Raw genomic sequence first — 22476 nt, 5'->3', positions numbered from 1 at the left:
ACTGAAGCAACTGATCGTGGACTGCTAAGTTTGCAAGAGACTTCAAAATGGAATTTACTCCATTCCCCTCCTTTCAGGGATCTGCACATTCCATTCATTCACCAGGGTTCATATGCTGGGTCAGAAACGTATGTGTGATCAAAGACAAATCATTTCACTTTTCAGATGAATTTTATCTCCATCTGTAAAATGGGAATAACACTTCTTCCCCCACTCCACTTCTAGGATCCTTGGGAGGAAAGCACTATATTAACGTGAATCATTCTTATAAGAGTTCAGTTGGGTAGATCTGGAATTGCTTGCATGACCAGATCCAAACAATACCCATTAATAGCTGGCAATCACCTTGGTGAGGGGTCTCTATTGGAGTGCCTCAAGGATCAGAATCTGAATTTCAGGTTGTAATGGCCAGTTAGTTTATTGTATCAGCAAAAAAATTCCTTCTCTAGCAAACCTGAAGAAATCATCCATTCCTTACATAAAAACCTTTCAGTGAAGATCATGGAGCTCTAGAAAGAGCACTATTTTTAGAATGAGCTTGGGGTCATGGGACTGAGTTCAAATGTTGGCTTTGCTCTACCATTGACTTTCTATCTGTGGATTCTTTGTAAGCCCCCTTCTCTCTGACCCCGTCGCGGCCTCTCATCACCCCATACCTGATTCCTGCAATAGCTTGCTGGTAGATCTGCCTGCCTTTTGAGTCACTCTCCACGCCAGTCTATTACCCCCCACTCATCTGTAAAAAGGATCTTCCTAGAAGGTTCCTCCTTTTAAAAAACCCTAGTGCTCCTTATTGTCTCCAGAATCAAACATAAACCCTTTGGTTTTCAAAGCTATTCATGATATGACCCCTTCATACCTTTCCATCTTCTTACATCTTACACCCGGTCCTTGCACCTATGATCCAGGGGCCTCCTTTGGATTCTTTGAACATGAGCCTCCGTCTCCTGACTCCAAGGGTTTTCACTGGCTCTCCCTGAAAACCTCCTCCTCATTTCTGCCTCTAGGCTTCTCTGTCTTACTTTTTGCAAAGCCCTGCAAAGCCTTTCCCAATTACCCTTAAACTTAAAGCCTTTCCTTTGAGATTCTCTTTCATTGACTCTCTCTAGGACAACTAGGTGGCAGAGTGGATAGAGTACCAGGCTGGTCAGGTCTTCCTGACCTGAATTCCAATCCTGCCTCAGATACTTACTAACTGTGTGACCCTGGGCAAGTCATTTAACCCTGATGCCTGTTTCCTCTTCTGTAAAATAAGCTGGAGAGGAAATGCCAAATCACTCCAGTATCTTTGCCAAGAAAAGCCCAAAATGCAGTGGTGAAGAGTTGTATATGACGGAAACAACTGAACAACTACACAACACACACACATACATATAATTTGTTGTTTGTCCATTGTCTCCCCTGCTAGTCTATGAAATCTTTGGAAGGAAATACTATTTCTTTGCCTTTCTTTAAAGCAAAACTTAGTACAATTCCTAGCACACAGCAGGCATTTAATGTATCTGCTGATTGACTATGTGACCTTGAATTTCAGTCATTCACCTTCCTGGACCTCAGTTTCTTTATTTGTAAAATGAGGAAAGTGGAACAAAAGATCTCTTTGGTCCTTTCTAACTCTAAATCTATGCTTCTATGATTCCAAGATGAAGTGTGAAAGAAGAAAAAGATACAGATAAAAGAATCCAAGAGATAGGAAGAAGAAAAATCACTTGAATTTAAAGGCAGCTGAGTGATGAAGTGGATGGAACACAGCCTAGAGTTCCAATCTGAGTTCCAATTTCTCTCATACTAGTTGTATGACTCTGGGAAAGGTATTCAATATATGTCTGTCTCAGTTTCCTCAACTGTGAAATGAGGATGATATTAATAACAACCCTATTAGGGTTGCCATGAGGATCAAATGAAATGTTTGATAGGCATCAGGGAAAGAAGGAAAGTAATTTGAGAAAAGTGACAAAATGTCAGAAGTTAAAGTCCAGAGAGGAATCTTATAAATGTAAGAAAGTAATCCTTCATAAGTTTTTGCACACCAGAGGACACCCACTGGGGAGAGTGTAGGGCTTTATTCATAGTTCAGCTCTTATTATTCATTCAATAAACACTTATTAAATACTTACTATGTGCCAGAAATTGTGCTAAGCACTGGGGTACAAAAAGGCAAGTGACAGTCCCTGTCCTCAAGGAGCTTATATTCTTTTTTTTTTAATTTTTATTTTTATGAGGTAATTGGGGTTAAGTGACTTGTCCAGGCTAGGAAATGTGAAGTGTCTGAGAAGAGAGGTTATATTCTAGTGGGGGAAACAACATGTAAACAAATATATAAAAAAACAAACTATATGTAGAATAAATAGGAAATATTTAAGAGGATGAAAAACACTGGAAGTAAACTGGGTTAGGAAAGGTTTCCTGTTGAAGTTAGGATTCTACTTGGAACTCAGAAGCAGTCAGGAGATCAATAGACAGAGTAGAAGAGAGATGATTCCAGGCATGGGGGACAATCAGAGAAAATGCCCACAACTAAGAAAAGAAGTCTCTTGTTCATAGAACAGCCAGGAGCCAGTATCAAAGAGTATGTATTGGGGAGAAAGGTGTAAGATTAGCTAGGAAGAGAGGTAAGTTTTGAATGTCAAACAGAGCATCCTATAGACAAGAGGAAATTACTTGAGTTTACTGAGTAGGGGGGTAACATGCTTAAACATACACTTTAGGAAAGTTACTTTAATAGCTGAAGGGAGAATGGATTGGAGTGGGGAGTCTTGAGATAGGCAGACCCATCAATAGGTTATTGCAATGGTCCAGGTGTGAGTGATGAGGGTCTATATCAAGATGAAGAGAGAAGAGAAAGTATTTGAGAGATGCTGCAAAAGTGAAATCAATAGATCTTAGCAACAATTTAGAAACAGGAAATGAGAGAGAGAGAAGAACCCAGAATGACTCTTAGGTTTCAAGAGGAATGGGCTGGAAGGAGGGTCTTGCCCTCTACAAATTAGGGAAGATAGGAGATGTGGAGAAACATAATGGGTTCTGTTTTGGACATTTTGAGTTTAAAATGTATATTAAGATGGTCTGTTAAACCAAGATGTCTGAAAAACAAGTGGAGATGTAAGATTAGAGGTCAGCTAAGAGACTGGGGCAGGAAAAGTAGATTTGATGATTAACATAAAGATGATAATTCAATCCACAGGAGTTGATGAGATCATTAAGTGAAGTATTATGGAGGGAGACGAGAAGAAAGATCAGCACAGAACCTTAAGGTTAGAAGACATGGTCTGGAAGAGAATCAGCAGAGGAGACATAAAAGAAGTGGCCAGAGATGTAGGTGGAAACCAAGCAAGAATGGTATTCCAAAAAACCAGAGAGAAGAGAATATCAAGGAGAAGACAGAGATCCCCTGTGTCGAAGACCTCAGAGAAGTCAAGGAGAATGAGGATCAAGAAGTGGAAAAGCTTTTAGTGTTAAGTCAAACCTAATTAAACCTCTGAGGATTCACACTACAGAGAATTCATAAAAATTATAGCAAATGTTACAAAGCTTTTCCAAAAAACAAGTTACAACATTCAAGAATTCATAATAAAGAAAAATACTAGCAATATCTAATTTAGTAACATGTGTTTGTTAAGTATATTCTCTATATAAGACATAATCATGTGGTTTTGTATATTTCTTGATCCATTCTGAAACTTCTTCATTTCCTGAGGGAAGCCAATCATTCCCATTTATTCTAAATAAATAGTTCTGATGATTTTTAAAAAATATGTTTCAAAGTGCTTAGCACTTTCTTGACGCCTAACAGGTGTTTAATAAATGTTTACTTCTTTCCATCACATATTTGTACATTTTTAAAAAAAAACTAAATGCAAATCTTTAACTTTATCCTTTTAAATTTCATTTTTATGATTTGAGTCCAGTCATCTAGCCCCTTGGAGATAATTTTGAGATGTGACTTTTTCATTTTTCAGAGCAGGGAGCAGTGGAAAGAGGCACGCGATTGAAGTGAGGGGACATGGATAAGATTTAAAATCTGGATAATCCTGATTCTAATGCTTACCTTCTATCTACTATGCCATGAAACCTCTCTAAAGTTTCTACCATCATGAAATTAATGAAAATAATCAGAGTATTTCATGATTTTCAGGTTAAGTGATATCATCAGAGTAACATTAGCATTAAGAAGCTGCTTAGAATGACAAAGAATGTCAAATCAAAAGCCCAATTAGGACAACTGGGTTCAAGCTGTCAGTTATTGGCTAGAAAAGAGACCTGATTTGTCACCTTGAACTGTTCCTTGAATAAGTCATCCAGATGTGCTAGAAAGACCAAATAAACCAAATACAGAGGACCTCAATGGCCATGTAGTCCAAATTTTACCCGATCAAGAAAATCCTCTACTATTCCCCCCAAAATGAGAAGAACCCACTATCAATGCACTGTTCAAACAACATACGAACATCATTTGAAAGAGCAGGGCATCTTTAGCTTGGAGAAGAGAAGACTCATGGGAAATAGTATAGTTGTCTGAAGTTTGTCATGTTGAACAAGGATTAGATTTGTACTTGCCCTACAAGAGCAGTGGGAACTTTGCAAAATGGCCAATTTAGGCTACCAGGAAACTTGCTAACAAATGGAGTTGTCCAAAAGAGGAATGGACTGCCTCAACAGGCAGTGGGACTCACCCTGGTTGATGATCTTCAAACAAAATTTATACTACCACTTGTTGGAAATGTTATACTAAGTATTCCTTTGTAGTAAAGGTCACACTATATGGTCCCTGAGATCTTTTCAAACTCTCAAATCCCATGATTATGGCTTGGGAGGAATGTTTTGTCCTACAATAAACTGGCTTAAAGCCACAAAAATAAAGGTTAGAGGCAACCATGTATTTATTTAGATGGAGAAATATAAATAGTAAGATTCCACAGGGACCAGCTTTATTTTATATTTTTGCAAATAATCTAGAAGAAGGAATATGCTGTGAAATCTCTAAGATTACAGATCACACGAAAGATGGTCTCTTGAGGCTGGGTGAGTGAGTAGGAGGCAGATCCATTTTAGACTTCTTCTATATATCCCCAAGTTACTTAACAACCGACATTTACCAAGCCTTTTAAGGTTTGGAAACTAGTTAACAAGTATTATCTGGTTTGGGCTTCACAACAACTCTATGGGGTAGGTATTCTTATTATCCCTATTTTAAAGAGGAAGCAGCTAAGGCTCAGAGAAATCTAGTGACTTTCCCAGTATCACAAAGCTAGTAAGAGTTTGAGGTCACAACAGCAAGATTATGTGATGATCAACTCTGATGCAGCTGCCTCTTTTCAATAATAAGGTGTTTCAGGCCAATTCCAATAGACTTGTGACGGAGAGAACCATCTGTATCCAGAAAGAGATTGAATGTAGATCACAACATAGTATTTTTACCCTTTTTGTTATCATTTGGTTGCTTTTTTTTCTTTCTCATTATTTTCCTTTTTGATCTGATTTTTCTTGTGCAGCATGATAAATGTGGAAATACAATTAGATGAATTGCACATATTTAATCTATATTGGATTACCTGCTGTCTAGACGAGGGGCGAGGTGGGGGAGGAAGGGAGAGAGAAAAATTTGGAACACAAGATTTTGCAAGTTGCGAATGTTTAAAACTATCTTTGCATGTATTTTGAAAAATAAAAAGCCATTATTAAAAAAATTTTTTTAAAATAAATAAAATATTTTTTAAAAAAAAGAGTTGAAGATGATTGTTGAAACTAAATTCTTCTGACTGTGAACCTAACACTATACTGGCTTGTCTCTCCTGACATAACAGAGTTCTCATTAAACATTTGTTGTTGAACTGATGTTCTGATGTTGTTGAGCTGAGTTCCAAGGTGGGCAAGTAGGTGGTGATACATTTGAAGGAAAGTCCTTTGTACTCTTAGGGATTCTGGGATTAAAAATGTCAATTGTGAGGAGCAGCTAGATGTGCAGTGACTAGAGCATCAGCCCTGAAATCAGGAGGACCTGAGTTCAAATACAGATTCCTAGCCATATGACTCTGAGTAAGTAATTTAGCCCCAATTGCTTCACCAAGAAAAAGAAAGGAAGGAATGAACTATCAGTTCATTATGGCTTGGGGTCATTATGACCCTGAAAATGTGCTACAGAAAAGAGGGGACTAACTCATCGGGAAGGGTAGTTAGAGTAAAATACATGGTAAAATGAAGGGATTCGATACCTCCTGTGTATCATTAGATAAAGTACTTGATTTCTCTGGATCTGAGAGTTGGACAAGATGACGTGTAAGACTCCTTTCAGCTCTAAATCTATGAGCCTCAGAGGATATGAAAAACATTTTCTACTTAAGTCAAAATTTTAGTATGTTCTGTGTAGTTCTTGCTACACATAAGCAAAGATATATAAAGTCAAAGTAGGTCTTGAGAAAGGCAAGCAAAATGTCGGAGGGAAAGGAGAATTGTCATATGAAAAATTTCTTTTAAACAGGCACTTTACACTGTAGAAAGGTTAGATTGGTAGGGAAAATAAAATATGGTGGAATTAATAGGGGAAATGAGGACAAGAAAGGCCCTGCTTGAAAGTAATTATTAAATCTGGAATTTTCTCTCTACAGAGTAGCAAGAGTTTCACATAGCAGCCAAAAAAGTGAATTCAACCTTGGGCTGGATTAAGAGAAGCACAATGTTCACAAAAAAGGAAATGATAGGCCTGTTGTGTTCTGTTCCTGGTCAGAAAACATCTGCATGACTGTGTTGGTTTTGGTGCCTTGTTTTAGGAAGGACACATAAACTGGAGAGCATCTAAAGGAAGATGACAAAGAGAGTGAAAACGTTAAAGACGACACATGCTATGCAAGGAAGAGTGAAAGAGCTGGGGAAGAAAAGATTTAGAGGGAAAAGATGATTCTCTCCAAGTATTTGAAGAGCAATCATGAAGAAAAATTAGACTTGTGTGGCTCTTTCCTCATTGCTCACCTGGCTACTCTATTTTGGGACTTTTCTGATTGACTTCTCTACCATACTGCAGGAAGCTCCTTATTGGGATAACTTCATCCTATTCTGCATTCTGGGAGTCCTCTGTCTCTCTGACTGGGGGGAAGGGGAAGGTGGGTGCATGATTCCAAACCTCCAGTTAAACAGAAGAGCTCAGCTCAGACATCTCTCATTTCTCATTTGGCTGCAACTAGCCCACTACTTGGGTCTTTTCTACCAATTTCTACACCAACTCCTCGAGTAGATTGCCCTCCAACCCACACTTTCAATTTCTTTTTGTTTTTGTCTCAACCCCTTAGATTGTAAATCTCTTTCCTTCCTTTTTCTTCTTTCTCCCTCCCTCCCTCCCTTCCTCTCTTCCTTCTTTCTTCCTTCCTTCTTCCCTCCCTCCCTCTCTTCCTTCCTTCCTTCCTTCCTTCCTTCCTTCCTTCCTTCCTTCCTTCCTCCCTTCCTTCCCTTCCTTCCTTCCTTCCTCCTTTCCTTCCTTCCTTTCTTTCCTTCCTTCCTTCCTTCCTTCCTTCCTTTCCTTCCTTCCTTCCTTCCTTCCTTCCTTCTTCCTTCCTTCCTTCCTTCCTTCCTTTCCTTCCTTCCTTCTTCCTTCCTTCCTTCCTTCCTTCCTTCCTTCCTTCCTTCCTTCCTTCCTTCCTTCCTTCCTCCCTCCCTCTCTCTTTCTCTCTCCTTTCCTTCCTTCCTTCCTTCCTCCCTCACCCCTTCCTTCCTTCCTTCTTTTTTTGCATCTCCAGCACTTAGAATGATGCCTGGCACTTAGAGGTACTTAATAAATGTTAATTGACTACTGTCTTGGCCCAGGTGGAGTAGATGGGTATTAGATAGAAATTGTGGAGAAAATTGTTCACACAATGTTAGGAAAATCTACCCAATAATAAGAACTGAAAAAAAGTGGCAGAGGCTGCTACAGGAAATGGTCAATTTTCACTCCTTGGAGGTAATTCAAGCAAAAGTTGTATGAACAAACATTTATTAGGCATGATGTCAATGTTTTTCCTGAAGTAGAGGTTGAATTACACACCTTCTGGGGTCTTGAGATTCTTGATTCTGGGGATGTAACCCAAATCCATAAAACACATATGGGATAATTGAGAAAAGAAAATCGGTGACAGACATAGATTTGATCATCAAATTTTAGAGTATGAAAATTGAGGCTACTTTGGCTTTGAAAAGGACAGATTCAGGGTAAATAAAATTCTACTGATGTCAAGGCATAATTAGTTTATGGAACTTGTAGCTCAAGGTTCCAGCATATTCTGTACATTTCTAAAAATAATTTTTAATAAGAAGATAGCTCTTGTAGTCCAAGGTACATACTTTTGTCTCTAATACATGGGAGGCACTTAATAAATGCTTGATGATCAATTGGTTGGTTAAAACATTTTTTTGAATAAAGTGCCTATTAAGCATTTACTGTGTGCTAAGAGTTCAACTAAGTGCTTAGGGGTAAAATACAAGCAAGCTAGACAGTCCTGGACCTCAAGGAACTTATTTTCTATTGGAAGAAAATATATAAATGGAAGAAAAGCAGAGGGGAAGAGAGAAAAACTGTTGGTGGCTGGGAAGCAGCTTAGAAGTTTAGTTGTGTTCAAGAAAAGGTGAAAGTAACTGATTATACCTCCCAGAGCAGAGTATCATATCACATATCATATCACATGCCCTTCCTCATCACTTCCCTTGGTGTTAGAGAAATTCTGCTGTCTTAGAACACACTCTCTGGTCTTACCCAGTGTGAAAATACCCGTGTTTCTGTGACACAAGAGAATCAGTCTGTCCTGTTATAGAGCAGGTTCAACTACCCACTGACTGAGAAGTAGTAAGTTCTTTCAACCCTGTGCTTTGGTCTCTTCTGCTATGAAAGAGTTAAATCTCTCTGCTTCTGCCTCTTTCCTCTGGCTCACCCAGATCTCAGTAGGATCAGTGAAATCAGGCCCTTTCTAGAGAATGAAAAGTTCCCTAACGATAACAAGAACTGGCCAAAAAGTACAGTAGGCTGCCATGGAAAGTGGTAGATTCCCACCCTCTGAAGGTTTTCAAGTAGATGCAAATACAAATAAACAAGTCAGTTCCTGCCTTCATGAAACTTATATTCTAGTAGAAGACAGCACATGGAAGGGGGCTGAAAAGGAAAGGGTTGGGAAGTAAGGTAGAGACTTACTTGTAGGGAAGATAAGGCAAAGTGTATATATATGTGTGGCTGTGTGTGCACATACAAAGTATATATATATATATATAGCGCATATATAGATGTGTGTGTATATATATACTCACATTATATGTATGTATACATATATATGTATATGTGTATATATATATATATATATATATATATCTGTATTTACAATCTTGGCGTTATAGATTCCTCTAGAGAAAAATTCACAAACCCCTAATAGTACAGTGGACCTGTGATCTCTTTAAGGTAAACATTCCCTTCAGTGATACAGAAGGCATCCCATCCATGACTATCCATCCATGGTAACTCTGATCCATACCCTACAATAAATGTATCCAAAGTGTTAGGAGCCGACCTTATTTTCTCTGACCACTAGTGAACTTAATATTGCAACATAGAGCTCTCCATTTTGTCATATGTCCAGACAATGTTCTTTTTAATTCATACATTTTTCTGATTATGTCTCTTTTTCTAGTTCTTCAAAGTTCCTTATCTAATACAGCCCGGCCTCCCTAACCGCCCTACCCTGACTATGTACCTTTCCAAGGCTCTGTTGCTCTCTATGTGATATTTTTTTTCTTTACAGATGCTGTTATCACAAGACTTCTTGCTATGTAAACTTTGGCATACAAAAAATTGAGCCTTTATTTATAAGCAAAGTGAAGACCACTAAAGAAGTTTTCTGATTTCCCATAGACAATCCAGCCGGCTTTGCTTGGAATCCAACTCAGCCTTCATTTTTATTCTCTGTCTTGGACATACCTACTGAAAGAAGAGTTCTGAAGATTTTGCACCTAAATGCGTTTCATAATTAGATTAATTCATTTTCATGAAAATACAAAATGATATTTGAAACAGATGAGGGGAAGAACCTGAGGGGAAAATTATAGAACAAGAAGTTGTCTGGTGAAAGAAAGATAGAGAAATGAAGGCCACAAGCATTCTCATATGAAGGATGGTAGGAGAATAAGTTCCTCTCCAACCAATGTGGACAAAGTGAACTTACAGGCTGAAACTGTGATGAAGGAGGTTCACCTTACATCAAGAGGGACTCCAGCTAATTAGGATTTAATTATTTGAAAATCAGGAGAGATGCCCTCCTGTACTATCAGATTAAGATCCTCTAGTCTTGGAGCCTCTAAGGAGCAAGACTTTGAAGACATTCCTTCATGAGCTGTAGCACTTATAAAACAACATCGATTCATACCAAAATCCTTTTCTTGTTTCAATATTATAACACTTTTTAATAGAAAGCAGATTTGTTGTTCTATGATTATATTTGTGAATTGTTTTAAGCATTTAATTTATAGTTTTAAGATGTTAAGTGTGCTCTTTTATTTCTTGGATTGTTTTTTCTCTTTAAACAGTGGGAATTTGCAAAATTATAAAAGAAACAACTAGATTCAGAAAACAAGAAAATTTTATCAGTTATAAGTGAACAAATGAATTAAAAATTATTACACACTGTATACTAAGCCAACAGTGATAAATATAGAAAGTAAGACAGTCTTTATTCTTAAGGAGCTTACATGCTATAATAATAATAATATAATAATAGAGGAGGTTTCAACTGTAAGTCAGATGGAAAAGTCGCCATGCTCTTTAGGGTACAGTGAGGAGCAAAGCACATGGACTGCATGCATGTTCTTTGATGTTATTTCTACAACTAAATTAACATTCATTTCTGGAATGTTGACAGCATTAAGGATTTGGGTGTCAAGAATTTTTTTTCAGGTTGCCAGTGGCTATGAGTGATCTGCAACCAGACTGTATCTCCATAAAAGTTGATTCCCCAGATGAGGACTGTAGGAGTAGGGATGAGAGTAAGGCTGATGGTCTAGGGGTGAGGAGAAGCAAGACATGACTATTCCCAAAACCCTTTAGTTCAGGATCCTGGACTACTTCCATCTGGGTCTAAGGAGAGGTGATAATTGAGGTGATTTGGCTTGCCTAGTACATACCGTCTCCTAATTTTTCTCTATTTTCTTCCTCCCTCCATCCTCCCTTTCTTTCCTCTTTCTTTCTTCTCCCTTTCTTCCTTCTTCCTTCGTTCCCTCTCTCTCTCTGTCTCTTTCTTTTTTCCTCCTTTCTTCCTTCCTCCTTCTTTCCTCCTTCCTTCTCTTTTTCTATCTCTCTCTTCTTTCTGTCTCTGTCTCTCTCCCCCTTTCCCTCTTTCCTCTCTCTCCCCCTTGCCCTCTTTCCTCGCTCTCCTCTTTTTTCCTCTCCCTCTTCTCTATCATCTCTCTCTACCTTTTATCTCCTTCCTTCTTTCTTTCCCTCTTTCCTTCCTTCCTTCCTCCCTTCCTCCCTCCCTCTCTGCCTCCTTCCTTCCCTCTCTTCTCTTCTTTTTTTCTTTCTTTTCTTCTTTCTGTCTCTATCTCTCCCTTTTCTCTCTTCTTTCTCTCATTCTTTCTCTCTCTCTCCTCTCCCCCTCTGTCCTTCTTACCTCCCTCCTCCCTCTCCTTTCCTCTCTCTCCTGACTCTTCCCTCCAGCCCAGAGGGTCTAATCATATCATCTAATACTGTCCCTCTGACTGAAGTGGTTATTGTAGATTAAACCAGTCAGGAAGCACTCAGCTTCTCCCAGTCCTTAAATTCAATGGCTAAACACCAAGACAGGCCAAAAGGAAAAGAAATGGGACACTTAGGAGAATGTCATAAGACTAACAACTGGCGCAGACGGACAAATTCAATTTCAGTTCAAGAGACATTTCAGCTTCTGCTGAATGTAGAACACTGTTGGGCATGGGCAAGGTACAATGTTTCAGTAAAGCAGTCTCTGAACTCATAAAGGCCAGCATTTAGCTTAGTTGGGAATATGACATTATACCGCTCCCCTAAAAAAATCACAAAAAGTGATACATGAAAAGTGTATAACAAAGTGCTGTATGATTTTTTTTTTTGCTGAGGCAATTAGGGTTAAGTGAGTGGCCCAAGGTCACACAGCCAGGAAGTATTAAGTGTCTGAGATTAGATTTGAACTCAGATCTTCCTGATTTCAGGGCTGGTGCTCTATCTACTGCTCCACTTAACTGCCCTGTGCTATGTGATATCTGACTTGGAAAAAAATAATTATCAACTGGGGGAGCCTTATATAGAGGTAGCATTTGAGCTGGCTTTTAGCCAATGGGCAAGAGTTCAACATGGGAGAGGGAATTCCAGCCATAGGAAGCAGTATGAACAAAGGCATGGAAGGGGGAATGTACCTCGAGGGTATGTGGAATAGTGACTAGTCCAGTCAGTTAATGCAGATAGTACATAGTGGACAGTGGGACAAAATTATGCTGGAAAAGTAAATTAGTCCCCCACTGAAGAATTTATTCTCCAGGCAGCAGGGAGCCATTAAAAGGTTATTGCAAAAGAATGATCCAATTCTGAGCAAAAATTACAAGGGACTCGGCTTTTGTTATGAAGATAGAAAGACTGTAGCTAACATTCAGATAGCAGTTTAAGATTTGCAAAGCATTTTACATATGTTATACTCAAGAACTCTGTGAGGCAGATGCTCCATTTTACAGAGTAGGCACAGATATATTAAATGACTTGCCCAGAGTCACACAACTAGTGTCTGAGGCAGAATTCAAATTCAGGTCTTCTTGATTCCAAGTCCCATATCTTCCCATGCACCACCTTCTTCCCTTAGCTAGCTGGACTAGATGGAGACTTGTAAGACACACTTGATATATTGGTTGGTTTTATTAAACTGCTGTTTTCCCTCTATTTTTTTCCTTGTTACAAGGGATAATGTAATATAATAGAATCATTTTTGTTCACTGGTCCAATGATCAGCCACAAATAACCAGGCCTCAGGCTTACAAATTATGCATTAGTCCCCTTCCAAGTCATTAGACAGATCTGGTAGAAGTTGACAAGCAAATGAGCCAATCCCATAATGGTCCTCAAAAAGCTTCCCCTTTGAGATAGAGTTTAGATCCCAGGTGGCAAGCCTCCACTGATGCAGTACCCTTCACTCCATTGGCCAACCATCCGATTGGGACTCCTCCCACAAGGGAGTTTGGTCATTAAACCAAAACTTTGTCAGTCTGTTGACTGCAATAGCATTGGCCATGTGTTCCATTTTAATCATTATAAGGCTGCTTTTATATCTTTCCCTGCATTCTCATTCTGGCCAGTTACTGCTTTAATAAATGCTGTTACTCACATCAGGCCAGAGCAGCTACTGAGATCAGAAAGCCATGATCCTAAGGGATTTGTGAGTCCCTCATGCCTCTGAGATTTCCTGGTTCCTTTTCTCTTTCCTCCTTTCTTTCACCTTCCACTACCATCATATAGCTGACTAAGGAAAGTCATGAAGAAGGATGTATTGAATCAAATATATGTATGTGTAGATAGATAGATAAATAATAAAGATACATCAATAAGAATTTTTTTTAAATTGTAGGGGAGAAAGTATGGATACAAAGAATTAAAAAGCAAGCCATCTAATCAATACAAAGCAATGTAGGAGTGTGAAGTGAGGATAGGGAAAACTATGTTGGAAAATAAGGCTTGTAGGATACAGACAACTCAAAACTGAAGTGAATAAGAAGAGGCTTATTGTTGTGAGCCCTGAGCAACAAGGCAAAGAAATAAAACTGACTCAACAGGAAATGTCCGGCTGCCAACATGGAAGTCACTGGAGATTTGGTCATCTGAGCACAGACTGGTTAGGAAAAAATCAATATCAAATTAGAAGAATGAAAATGAAGACAAAATACTGCATGTGTCTCCAGAAGCTCCAATCAGACCTGTCTGAACCAACTGTGAATTTTGAAAAGTGGTGAATATGCAAAAGCAGACATTGACCATGACTCATCATTACTTGGAGAAGTTTAATTTTTCCAATGATCCATATAATAACGAGGCCAAAAAAGCCCAAATGACCTCAGCAACAAACATTCCATCTCCTGGACAAATGGAGATGTAACAATGGTTTAGCTCAGAGATGTCAAACTCAAATGGAAATGGATCTTTGGGTTGCATATTGACTTGGAAAACCACACATCAACATCAGCTATGTTATATTGTATTTTTATTTATTTTATGTACTCTGGAGTTTTGTGGCCAGCTTGCAGTTGCTAACTTGACCCCTCTGGTTTTGCACATAAGTTTATTTATATAACACCGGAGTATCCTGTGAGAGCAGATCAAAAGTAGTAACTCAAGAAATAGTGAAAGGCAGTTGAGGAGAAAAAGAGGTATTAGAGAACTTGGTATGAGATTCAATGCTGCTGAAATACTCTGAAAACATTTGTAGACTAGCTGACCTATAATCAATCAGGTCAACTCTTATCCCCAAGAGCCCATACAGGGTTCCCACCCTCCATTTATCTCAATCCATTCTCACTTTGTCCTAGGACTAAAATTCTGTAAGATGCTTAGGTTGGTATCCCCAAAGCATTAGATGTACCTGCTGCTGGCTCTGCTCCTCCAAGTTGATCTTCACTTCAAGGGACTGGCGGGCTTCGAGGAAGGCCTTCCTATGCTTGCGGTCAGCCATGTAGTAGGACATAATGCCCACGATGATGGAGCACAGGTAGATGATAACATTGGCCAGGATCTGTGTACCAGGGAGAAGACAAGAGTCAAGCGTGAGGGGGAAGAAGGGGAAAGAAAAGGAATTGAAAGAAGTTGATGAGGGGTTGTGGGATCTTCAGGTAGCTATGACACCCTGAATCCTAGAAATATCTCTGAACCTGATCTATAAATGGAATACAATGGAATCCTCCATTTCTTTCATCTCTGCCCCAGACTATTTCAAGAGCCCCTTAATTGCTATCCTTGCCTGCAATTCATTCTAATCTTATCCATTCTTGACAAAACTGTAAAAGAGATATTTCTAAAACATATCTGATTATGTCATTCTTTCTTATTGTCTCTAATATTGAACAAAAATCCCTCTAGTTGACATTTAAAGCTCTTTATAACCCAGCTCCAAGATAGCTTTTCGGGCTTATTATACTTTATTCCCTTATATGCACTCTATGGTCTGGCCAGACTAGAAGATTTTTCCCCGTTCATGGCATGCCATCTTTTTTCTCTGAGCCTTTCCATAGGTTGTATCCTATGCCTGAAATAATAATAAGCTAGCATATGTATGGCACCCATTATGTGTCAGACACTATGCTAAGCACTTTACAAATACCACCTCATTTGATCTTCACAGCAAATCTGCAAAGTAGGGGCTATTATTATTCCCTTTTTACTGTTGAGGAAAATGAGGCAAACAGAGGTAAAGTGGATTGCCAAGAATCACATATCTATTAAGTGCCCAAAGCAGATCTGAATTCTGGTCTTCCTGACTTCAGGCCCCTAACTACAATACTCAGTTCAAATACCATTTTCTACATGAGATCTTTCTTGATTTTTACCACCTCCTCCCATCCTTTCCTCTCCCAACTAAATGAGCTTGTATTTACTTTGTGTGTACATATATTTACTTTGGGCAGCTGGGTAGGCAGCTGATAGAGCTATGGGCCTGCATCAGGTAGAGCTGAGTTCAAATTCAGTCTCAGACATTTCCTAGCTATGTGACTTTGGTTAAGTCATTTAGTCCTGTTTATCTTGGTTTTTTTATCTGTCAAAGGAAATGGAAACTCATTCTAGGATCACTGCCAAGAAAATCCCAAATGAGGTCATGAAGAGTTGAACATGACTAAAATGATTGAACAACAACAAATATTTACCATACAGTGGGTCCCAAAAGTCCTAGTTCATTTTCAAGATTTAACAATTTCAAAAGTATAAATATTAGAAACATTAAAAAACACTGGAAAATCAATTATTTAGAATTTTTAAATATTGATCTCATTCTTATTAACATTAAATTCAATATAGCAATCATCATGAGTATCATGTACTCTAGTTGATTTTCAAAGTTTGTAAAAACTTTCATCAGCTGCTGCTGAATTCTTGAAAGGACTATCTTTGTTATCCTAATCTTAAGAGGGATTGAAACAAAAATTAAAATTTTATTATTTAAAATTCACAAAACTTCAAATAAGCCTAAAAGAAGCTTAAATGATTAAATCTTCAAATAATGTTTTTGCAAGTTTGTAGAATTTATATTTTTGAAGTTGAACTTAAAACTACACTAGGATATTCTGTATATAGTAAATGCTTAACTATGTCCCTGTTTCCCCCATAAATCAAAAGCTACTGAAAAACAGTGATAGTTTAATTTTTGTTTTTGAGTCAGTAGAGTGAAGAGGTAGTGTGACATAGTAAATAGTTTCCAGCCTCAGAGTTAAAAGACTTGTGTTCAAGTCTCATCTCTGCCATATAACTAAATGCAATCCTGATCACTAAGGGCCCTTAAGTAAGTCCCAAAGTTGTAAAACAAGGGCTAATCTCATTCCTAGAGGAAATGTCCTCACTGGGAGTTCCTAGAGTCGTCAGTGAACTCTTATGTCTAGTAAAACATGACAAAACAAAAAATAAGTGAAAATCACCAGTGCCTGGCACAAAGTAGGTGGTTAATAAATACTTGTTGATTAACTGAAATTTGAATCACTACAAAGAAGTAACATACAGTAGTGGAGCTGGAATCAAAAGACCTGCCTTTTTCTAGCTCTCTGGTCTTACTTCCCCACCAGTTGAATGGAGGGTAATAATGACACTTCTGTCTTTCTGGGTTGTCATAAGGATCAAATGATATGATGTACTGGTAGTGTTTTGGTCTCCCTGACTCAAGCCTTTTTCTGCTCCTAACTGTCAAAGTGATCTTCCTCAAGAGCAAGGCTGTCCCTACTCAATGAATTCCAGTGGCTCCCAATGTTGCCGCTAACAATAAGCCTCTTAAGCTTTTAAAGCCATCTCCCCATCCAGCTTTGTTGGACATTATTCCCCCTCTGACATTCACTAATCTAGTCCGACAGGTGTTTTCTCTGTTCCTTTGACCTGAAATTCCCATCTCCCATATCTGAGCCTTTGCACTGGTTGTCACCCATGTACTCCTTCCTGAGAGAATCCTTCAAAACAAAACTGAACCATTACCTTGCACATGAAGTTTTACCAATCCCCTCAAATGCTAGTAAATCTGTTCCCAAGCCGCCTTATAGTCATTCTTTTTATATTTATTCAGTATATACTTTGTATATATGGGTGTCCTAGGTACATCAGGATGTCCTTTGTATGTGTATTTCCAGTACCCAGGACAGTGCCTGGCCATACCTCCAGCACCAACCTATTCCCTTGACTTATGACAACTCGAAGGCAGAACCCCATGGGGCAAATTATCACTGTTTAGAAGTTGTTAAGCATTCCCCTTCTGCGGCACAGTAGCCAAGGCACTGGACCTGGAGCTGGAGGACCTACTACCCTCTGCAATACTAGGTGCTGGAGCAGTTCTGTAGTTCATGCTTCTGAGAAGGACCAAGATGATGCTATTGTGGATTCTATAAAGCCCTGATGCCTTTGGATGCTTATGGGACGGATCAGGATCCTCTAGTAAAGGCTTCCTGCATCATTAGGTTGGCCTGTGAATGTAGTTTCATGGGCACATCCCTTAAGTAAGGAGGAAGGGAAAACCACAGGCATATGGCCTTAGGGGAGAAAATTCAGGCAAGGAAAAAAATCACTGCAATAGTGTTTTGCCCTAAGGTTATTTTCCCTAGGCTTCTTTAGTGCCAGAAGAAAGCAAAAAACTGAAAATTTAAGATTGAAAGCAACACAAGCCAGTGGTCTCAAATTCAAATGCCATATTTGGTTCAGTCAGCAGCAGTCAAAGGTCTCTAGGTCTCCACTCTCAGTGGAATGGAAAGAGTCCCAGCCAGGGAATTAGCAAACTGAGATAGGAGTCTCAGCCCTGCCAGTAACTCATTGTGGGAGCTTGGGCTTCATCTCTCCTGCCTCCATTTCCTCACTAAAGAAGATATGTGACAGATGTAATAGAGAACCACTGAAGAGTTTTAATAAGGGTGGGTTTGATCTGTGCCTTAGAAACATTCTGTAAAGATTATATGGTGATCAATTCCGATGGACGTGGCTCTTTTCAACAATGAGGTGATTCAGGCCGGTTCTAATAGTCTTGCGATGGAGAGAGCCATCTACACTAAGAAAGAATCCTGTGGCACTGAATGTGGATCACAACATAGTATTTTCACTTTTTTTTTTTTGCTGTTGTTTGCTTGTTTTTTGTTTTCTTTCTCATTTTTTCCCTTTTTCATCTGATTTGTTCTTGTGCAGCATGATAAATGTGAAAATATGTATAGAAGAATTATACATGTTTAATGTATAGTGGATTACTTGCTGTCTAGGGGAGGAGGAGAGGGGGAAAGGAGGGGAAAAAAGTTTGGAACACAAGGTTTACAAGGGTGAATGTTGAAGATTATTTTTGCATGCATTTTGAAAATAAAAAGCTATTGTTTAAAAAAAAGGATTTTGGCAGTGAAATGGAGGAAAAATTAGAGAAGGGACAAGCTAGAAAGAGGGAAACTATTAGGAGATTATTGTAATAGTTCAAGTGATAAGTGATTTGTTCTCAACTACAATGGCAATGTGAATATAAGAAGAAGATAGCCAGAAGAGGGAGAATCAGCAAGACTTGGCATCTAATTAGATATGAATGGAGGGAGTGAAGAAAAAGGAAGGCCAAGGATAACTCTGATTAGTGATCCTGGGTGAAAAGATGCTGTATTTCCAAACAAAAATAGGAAATTTTGAAGAAGAGATTTTTTAGAGTAAAAGAGTTATATTTTAGGCAAGTCGAATTTGAGGAATCAATAAGATGCCCACATGTTTAGCTAACCATTGGAGATAAAAAACAGGATAACGAGAGTGACTATGGCTGGGTTTTATAGTTTAGAAATCCTATATGTAGAAATGTTAATTGAATGGATGGGAGTACAGCACATACTTGGCTCCAGGCCAGAAGTGTCTGGACCAGGTGATTCTGATTCTGGCTATTAGTCTAAAATGGGCAGCTCTAACCTGATGCAGGTGATTCTAAACGGGGTGTCTCTGGTCCTGTTCTACAGGGCAACACAGTAGCTGGAATTTTTCCAGATGTGGATATCCATTAACTTACCCACAAATGCAAACCTACTGCCCTTTCAATTATACTTTCCCTATTCTCTTTTAATGTCTTGAGGTTTGAGAAATCAAATAACTAATGTTCAAATTGCTAGTACATTAGGATATACTCACATAGGATTTTTAAGTTCAAAGTAACTCTGAGATCATGTATTCCAACCTTACTGAAAGCTTTAGTTCGCTTGTTTTGTGGCAGCTCTCTCAATTCAATTAAACAAACATTCATTAAAGGCTGCCTACATGCAAAGCTCTATGCTGTTGCAGAGGAATCTCTTTTCTTTAATGCTTGCTTTTAAGTCTAAGTGGCTAAAGCTTGAGAATAAAACAAAGAAAAACAAGGAGAGATACATACTTAACTAAGAATATAGAGCTAAATTTTTATTTGCCACTTGGTTCAATGGATTATGGATCTCAAAGCCATTAGATGGTGAAAATTGGTCTTCTCAAAGCCTCTAGAATATATTATGCATCCCTTTATCCCTTTGTTCAGTCTATATGTAATCACAGCAACAAGATTTATGAAGACATACAAAGATTTGAAATCTAGGACCTTAGAACTGAATAGTAATAGCTGATTGATGAGAGCACTTATTAAAATTTTACTTGTCAGATCTAAAGATAAGGGGAAAGTTTATGAACAAAGAAGAAGTTTACGAACAAAGACTGAGAAGATCATAGGAAATATAATGAATAATTTGATTACATCAAATTAAAAAGAGATTGGACAAACAAAACCAAATGTAGCCAAAATTAGAAGGAAAGCAAGAAAGGGGGAAAGAATTTTTACAACAAATTTCTCTCATAAAGACGTAGTTTCTCAAATAGGAAGGGAACTAAGTCAATTTTATAAAATTAGAAACTAATTGACATACGACTAATTGATTAATTGACAGAATCAATAAATGGTCTTCTTCAGAAGAAGAAACCAAAAGTACCTCTAGTCATATGGGTTAAATGCTCTAAAGCACTAATGATTAGAGAAATAAATGCAAATTAAAACAACTCTGAAGTACCAACTCATACTACCTCACACCTATCAGAGTAGCCAACATGACAGAAAAGGAAAATGACAAATGCTGGAGGGAATGTTGAAAAGCAGGGATACTGGGGCAACTAGGTGGCACAGTGGATAGAGCACCAGCCCTGAAATCAGGAGGATCTGAGTTCAAATTTGACCTCAGACACAACACTTCCCAGCTGTGCGACCCTGGACAAGTTACTTTAACTCCAACTGCCTCAGCCAAAAAAAAGAAAGAAAGAAAAGAAAAGTAGAGATACTAATGCCCTGTTGATTGAGTTGTGAACTGGTCTCACCATTCTGGAAAAGAATTTGGAACTCTACTCAAAGAGTTATAAAACTGTGCATACCCTTTAGTCCAACAAGGCCACCACTAGGTCTGTATTCCAAAAAGATCAAAGGAAAAGGAAAAGAACTTAATGTATACAAAAATATTTAAAGCAGCTTTTTCCACACACAAAAAAGCTATAATCAATTGTGAAAGACTTAGCTACTCTGACCAGAACAATGATCCAAAGGACTTGATGAAAAATGCTATCCATTTCCAGAAAATTAATTAATTCTGAGTTCAAGGTGAAGTATAATTTTTCTACTGTTTTTCTTGCTTTTTTTTCAATATGGATAATATGGAAATTTGTAAGGGATGGGCTGGAGGAAGAGAGAAAATCTGGAACTCAATTTTTAAAAAGAGAATGTTAAAAAAATAAATCAATGATAATTTTTTTGTTGGGAAAAAACAAACAAACCACAGGTCACTCTTCTGCACAAAAATCTTCATTAACTTTCTGTTGCCTTAGGATAAAACACAAACTCCTCATTCTAACATTTCAAGCCTTTTTCAATCTAGCTTCCACCTATCTTTCCAAATATTTTGTACCACTCGCCTTCACACACCCTATAATCACATTAATCTGACGTATTAGCTATACCCTGAACTTGACCTTCCTATCCTGTCTCCATTTTTGTGTAAGCTGTGAACCCTCTCTGCAATGAATATTTCTCTTCACCTCTGCCTCTTAGAATTCCTAGCTTCATTTTAATGCTCAGCTCATATGCCACGTTCTATTGAAGTGCCATTTAGTATCCTTCTCTCTTCCTCCCAGCAGCACCTACTCTGTTCTAGGAACTGTGATAAGTGCTAGGGATACAAGAGAATTGAAAGAGTCCCTGTCCTCAAGAAGCTCACAGTCTAATAAGGGAGATAATAAGCAAACATGTACAAACAAGTTACATGTAAGATAAGTAAGAAGCAAATAAGAAAGGGAAGGCACTAGAATTAAGAGGGGTTGGAAAATACTTCCTTTAGAAAATGGGATTTTAGGGGCAGCTAAGTGGTGCAGTCGATAGAGTACTACCCCTGAAGTCAGGAGGACCTGGGTTCAAATCTCAGACACTTAATACTTCCTAGCTGTGTAACTCTGAAGTCACTTAACCCCAATTACCTCAGGAAGGAAAGAGAGAAAATGAGATTTTATTGGGAACTTAAAGGAATTAATTCCTTTAACAAAATAGAAATTAGGAGGAAAACAGTCTAGACATAGGGGATAGTCAGAGAAAATGCTCAGAGCCAAAGTTTGTGGATCAGTAAGAAAGCAGCTGATATTTCATAATATCTGTTGCTCGAATGGAATAGAATTTCATCAACTCTAGGAGATAACAGAAATTCTTCAGACTGGCATTCGAAATCTTCCATTGCTCCCACCTGTCTTTCCAGACTTTTTCTTCCCCCCACATTATTTCCCTTCATTCATCCAACTTTCCTGCAGAACTGATATAAAGTGGTTCCCAAACTCATGTTCCATCCTCCATCTATTTCTCTCTGTACATTCACACAAGTTTCTCCCTGTGCCTAGAATGTACTCCCTCATATTCATCTCTAAAGGTTTCAAGAATCAACTTAGGGACCACCTTCCCTAAACTTGTCTTAATTATTTTGGTTGTTAATGCTCTTCTCTCAAAATAGGGGAAGCAGAGGGAATAAGGATTTATATGATGGATCAAGCACTGTGCTAAGTACTTTATAATTATTTCCTCATTTAATCCTCACAACAACCCTGGGAGATAGGTACTGCTATGATCCCCATTTTACAGATGAAGAAACTAGGAAGGGTTGAGTGACTTGACCGAGTACACACAGATAATAAAGGATTGAGACTAGATTTAAATTACTTTATATTTTCTTATCTATGTATGAGACATGGAATAATAAGAGGATAAAGCACTAAACTTAAGAGTTGAGATTCAAATCTAGCCACAAACA

The 22476-nt window shown here is 38.3% G+C and overlaps 1 protein-coding gene across 3 annotated transcripts in view; it reads right to left on the bottom strand.

Moving 5' to 3' along the window:
• ADCY3 (adenylate cyclase 3) overlaps positions 1–22476 on the bottom strand; it is a 110026-nt gene that overhangs the window by 60304 nt on the left and 27246 nt on the right. For all 3 annotated transcript variants that reach the window (XM_031951449.1, XM_031951450.1, XM_031951451.1), the window contains one exon: positions 14577–14726. In XM_031951449.1, the coding sequence (XP_031807309.1) occupies positions 14577–14726 (150 nt within the window). The remainder of the gene's footprint in view (positions 1–14576; positions 14727–22476) is intronic.

This window comes from Sarcophilus harrisii, chromosome 2 (assembly GCF_902635505.1).
Source record: "Sarcophilus harrisii chromosome 2, mSarHar1.11, whole genome shotgun sequence".
Taxonomy (NCBI): Eukaryota; Metazoa; Chordata; class Mammalia; order Dasyuromorphia; family Dasyuridae; genus Sarcophilus; species Sarcophilus harrisii.
The sequence above is the reverse complement of the archived record's forward strand: the minus strand, read 5'-3'. Positions and strand labels throughout refer to the sequence as shown.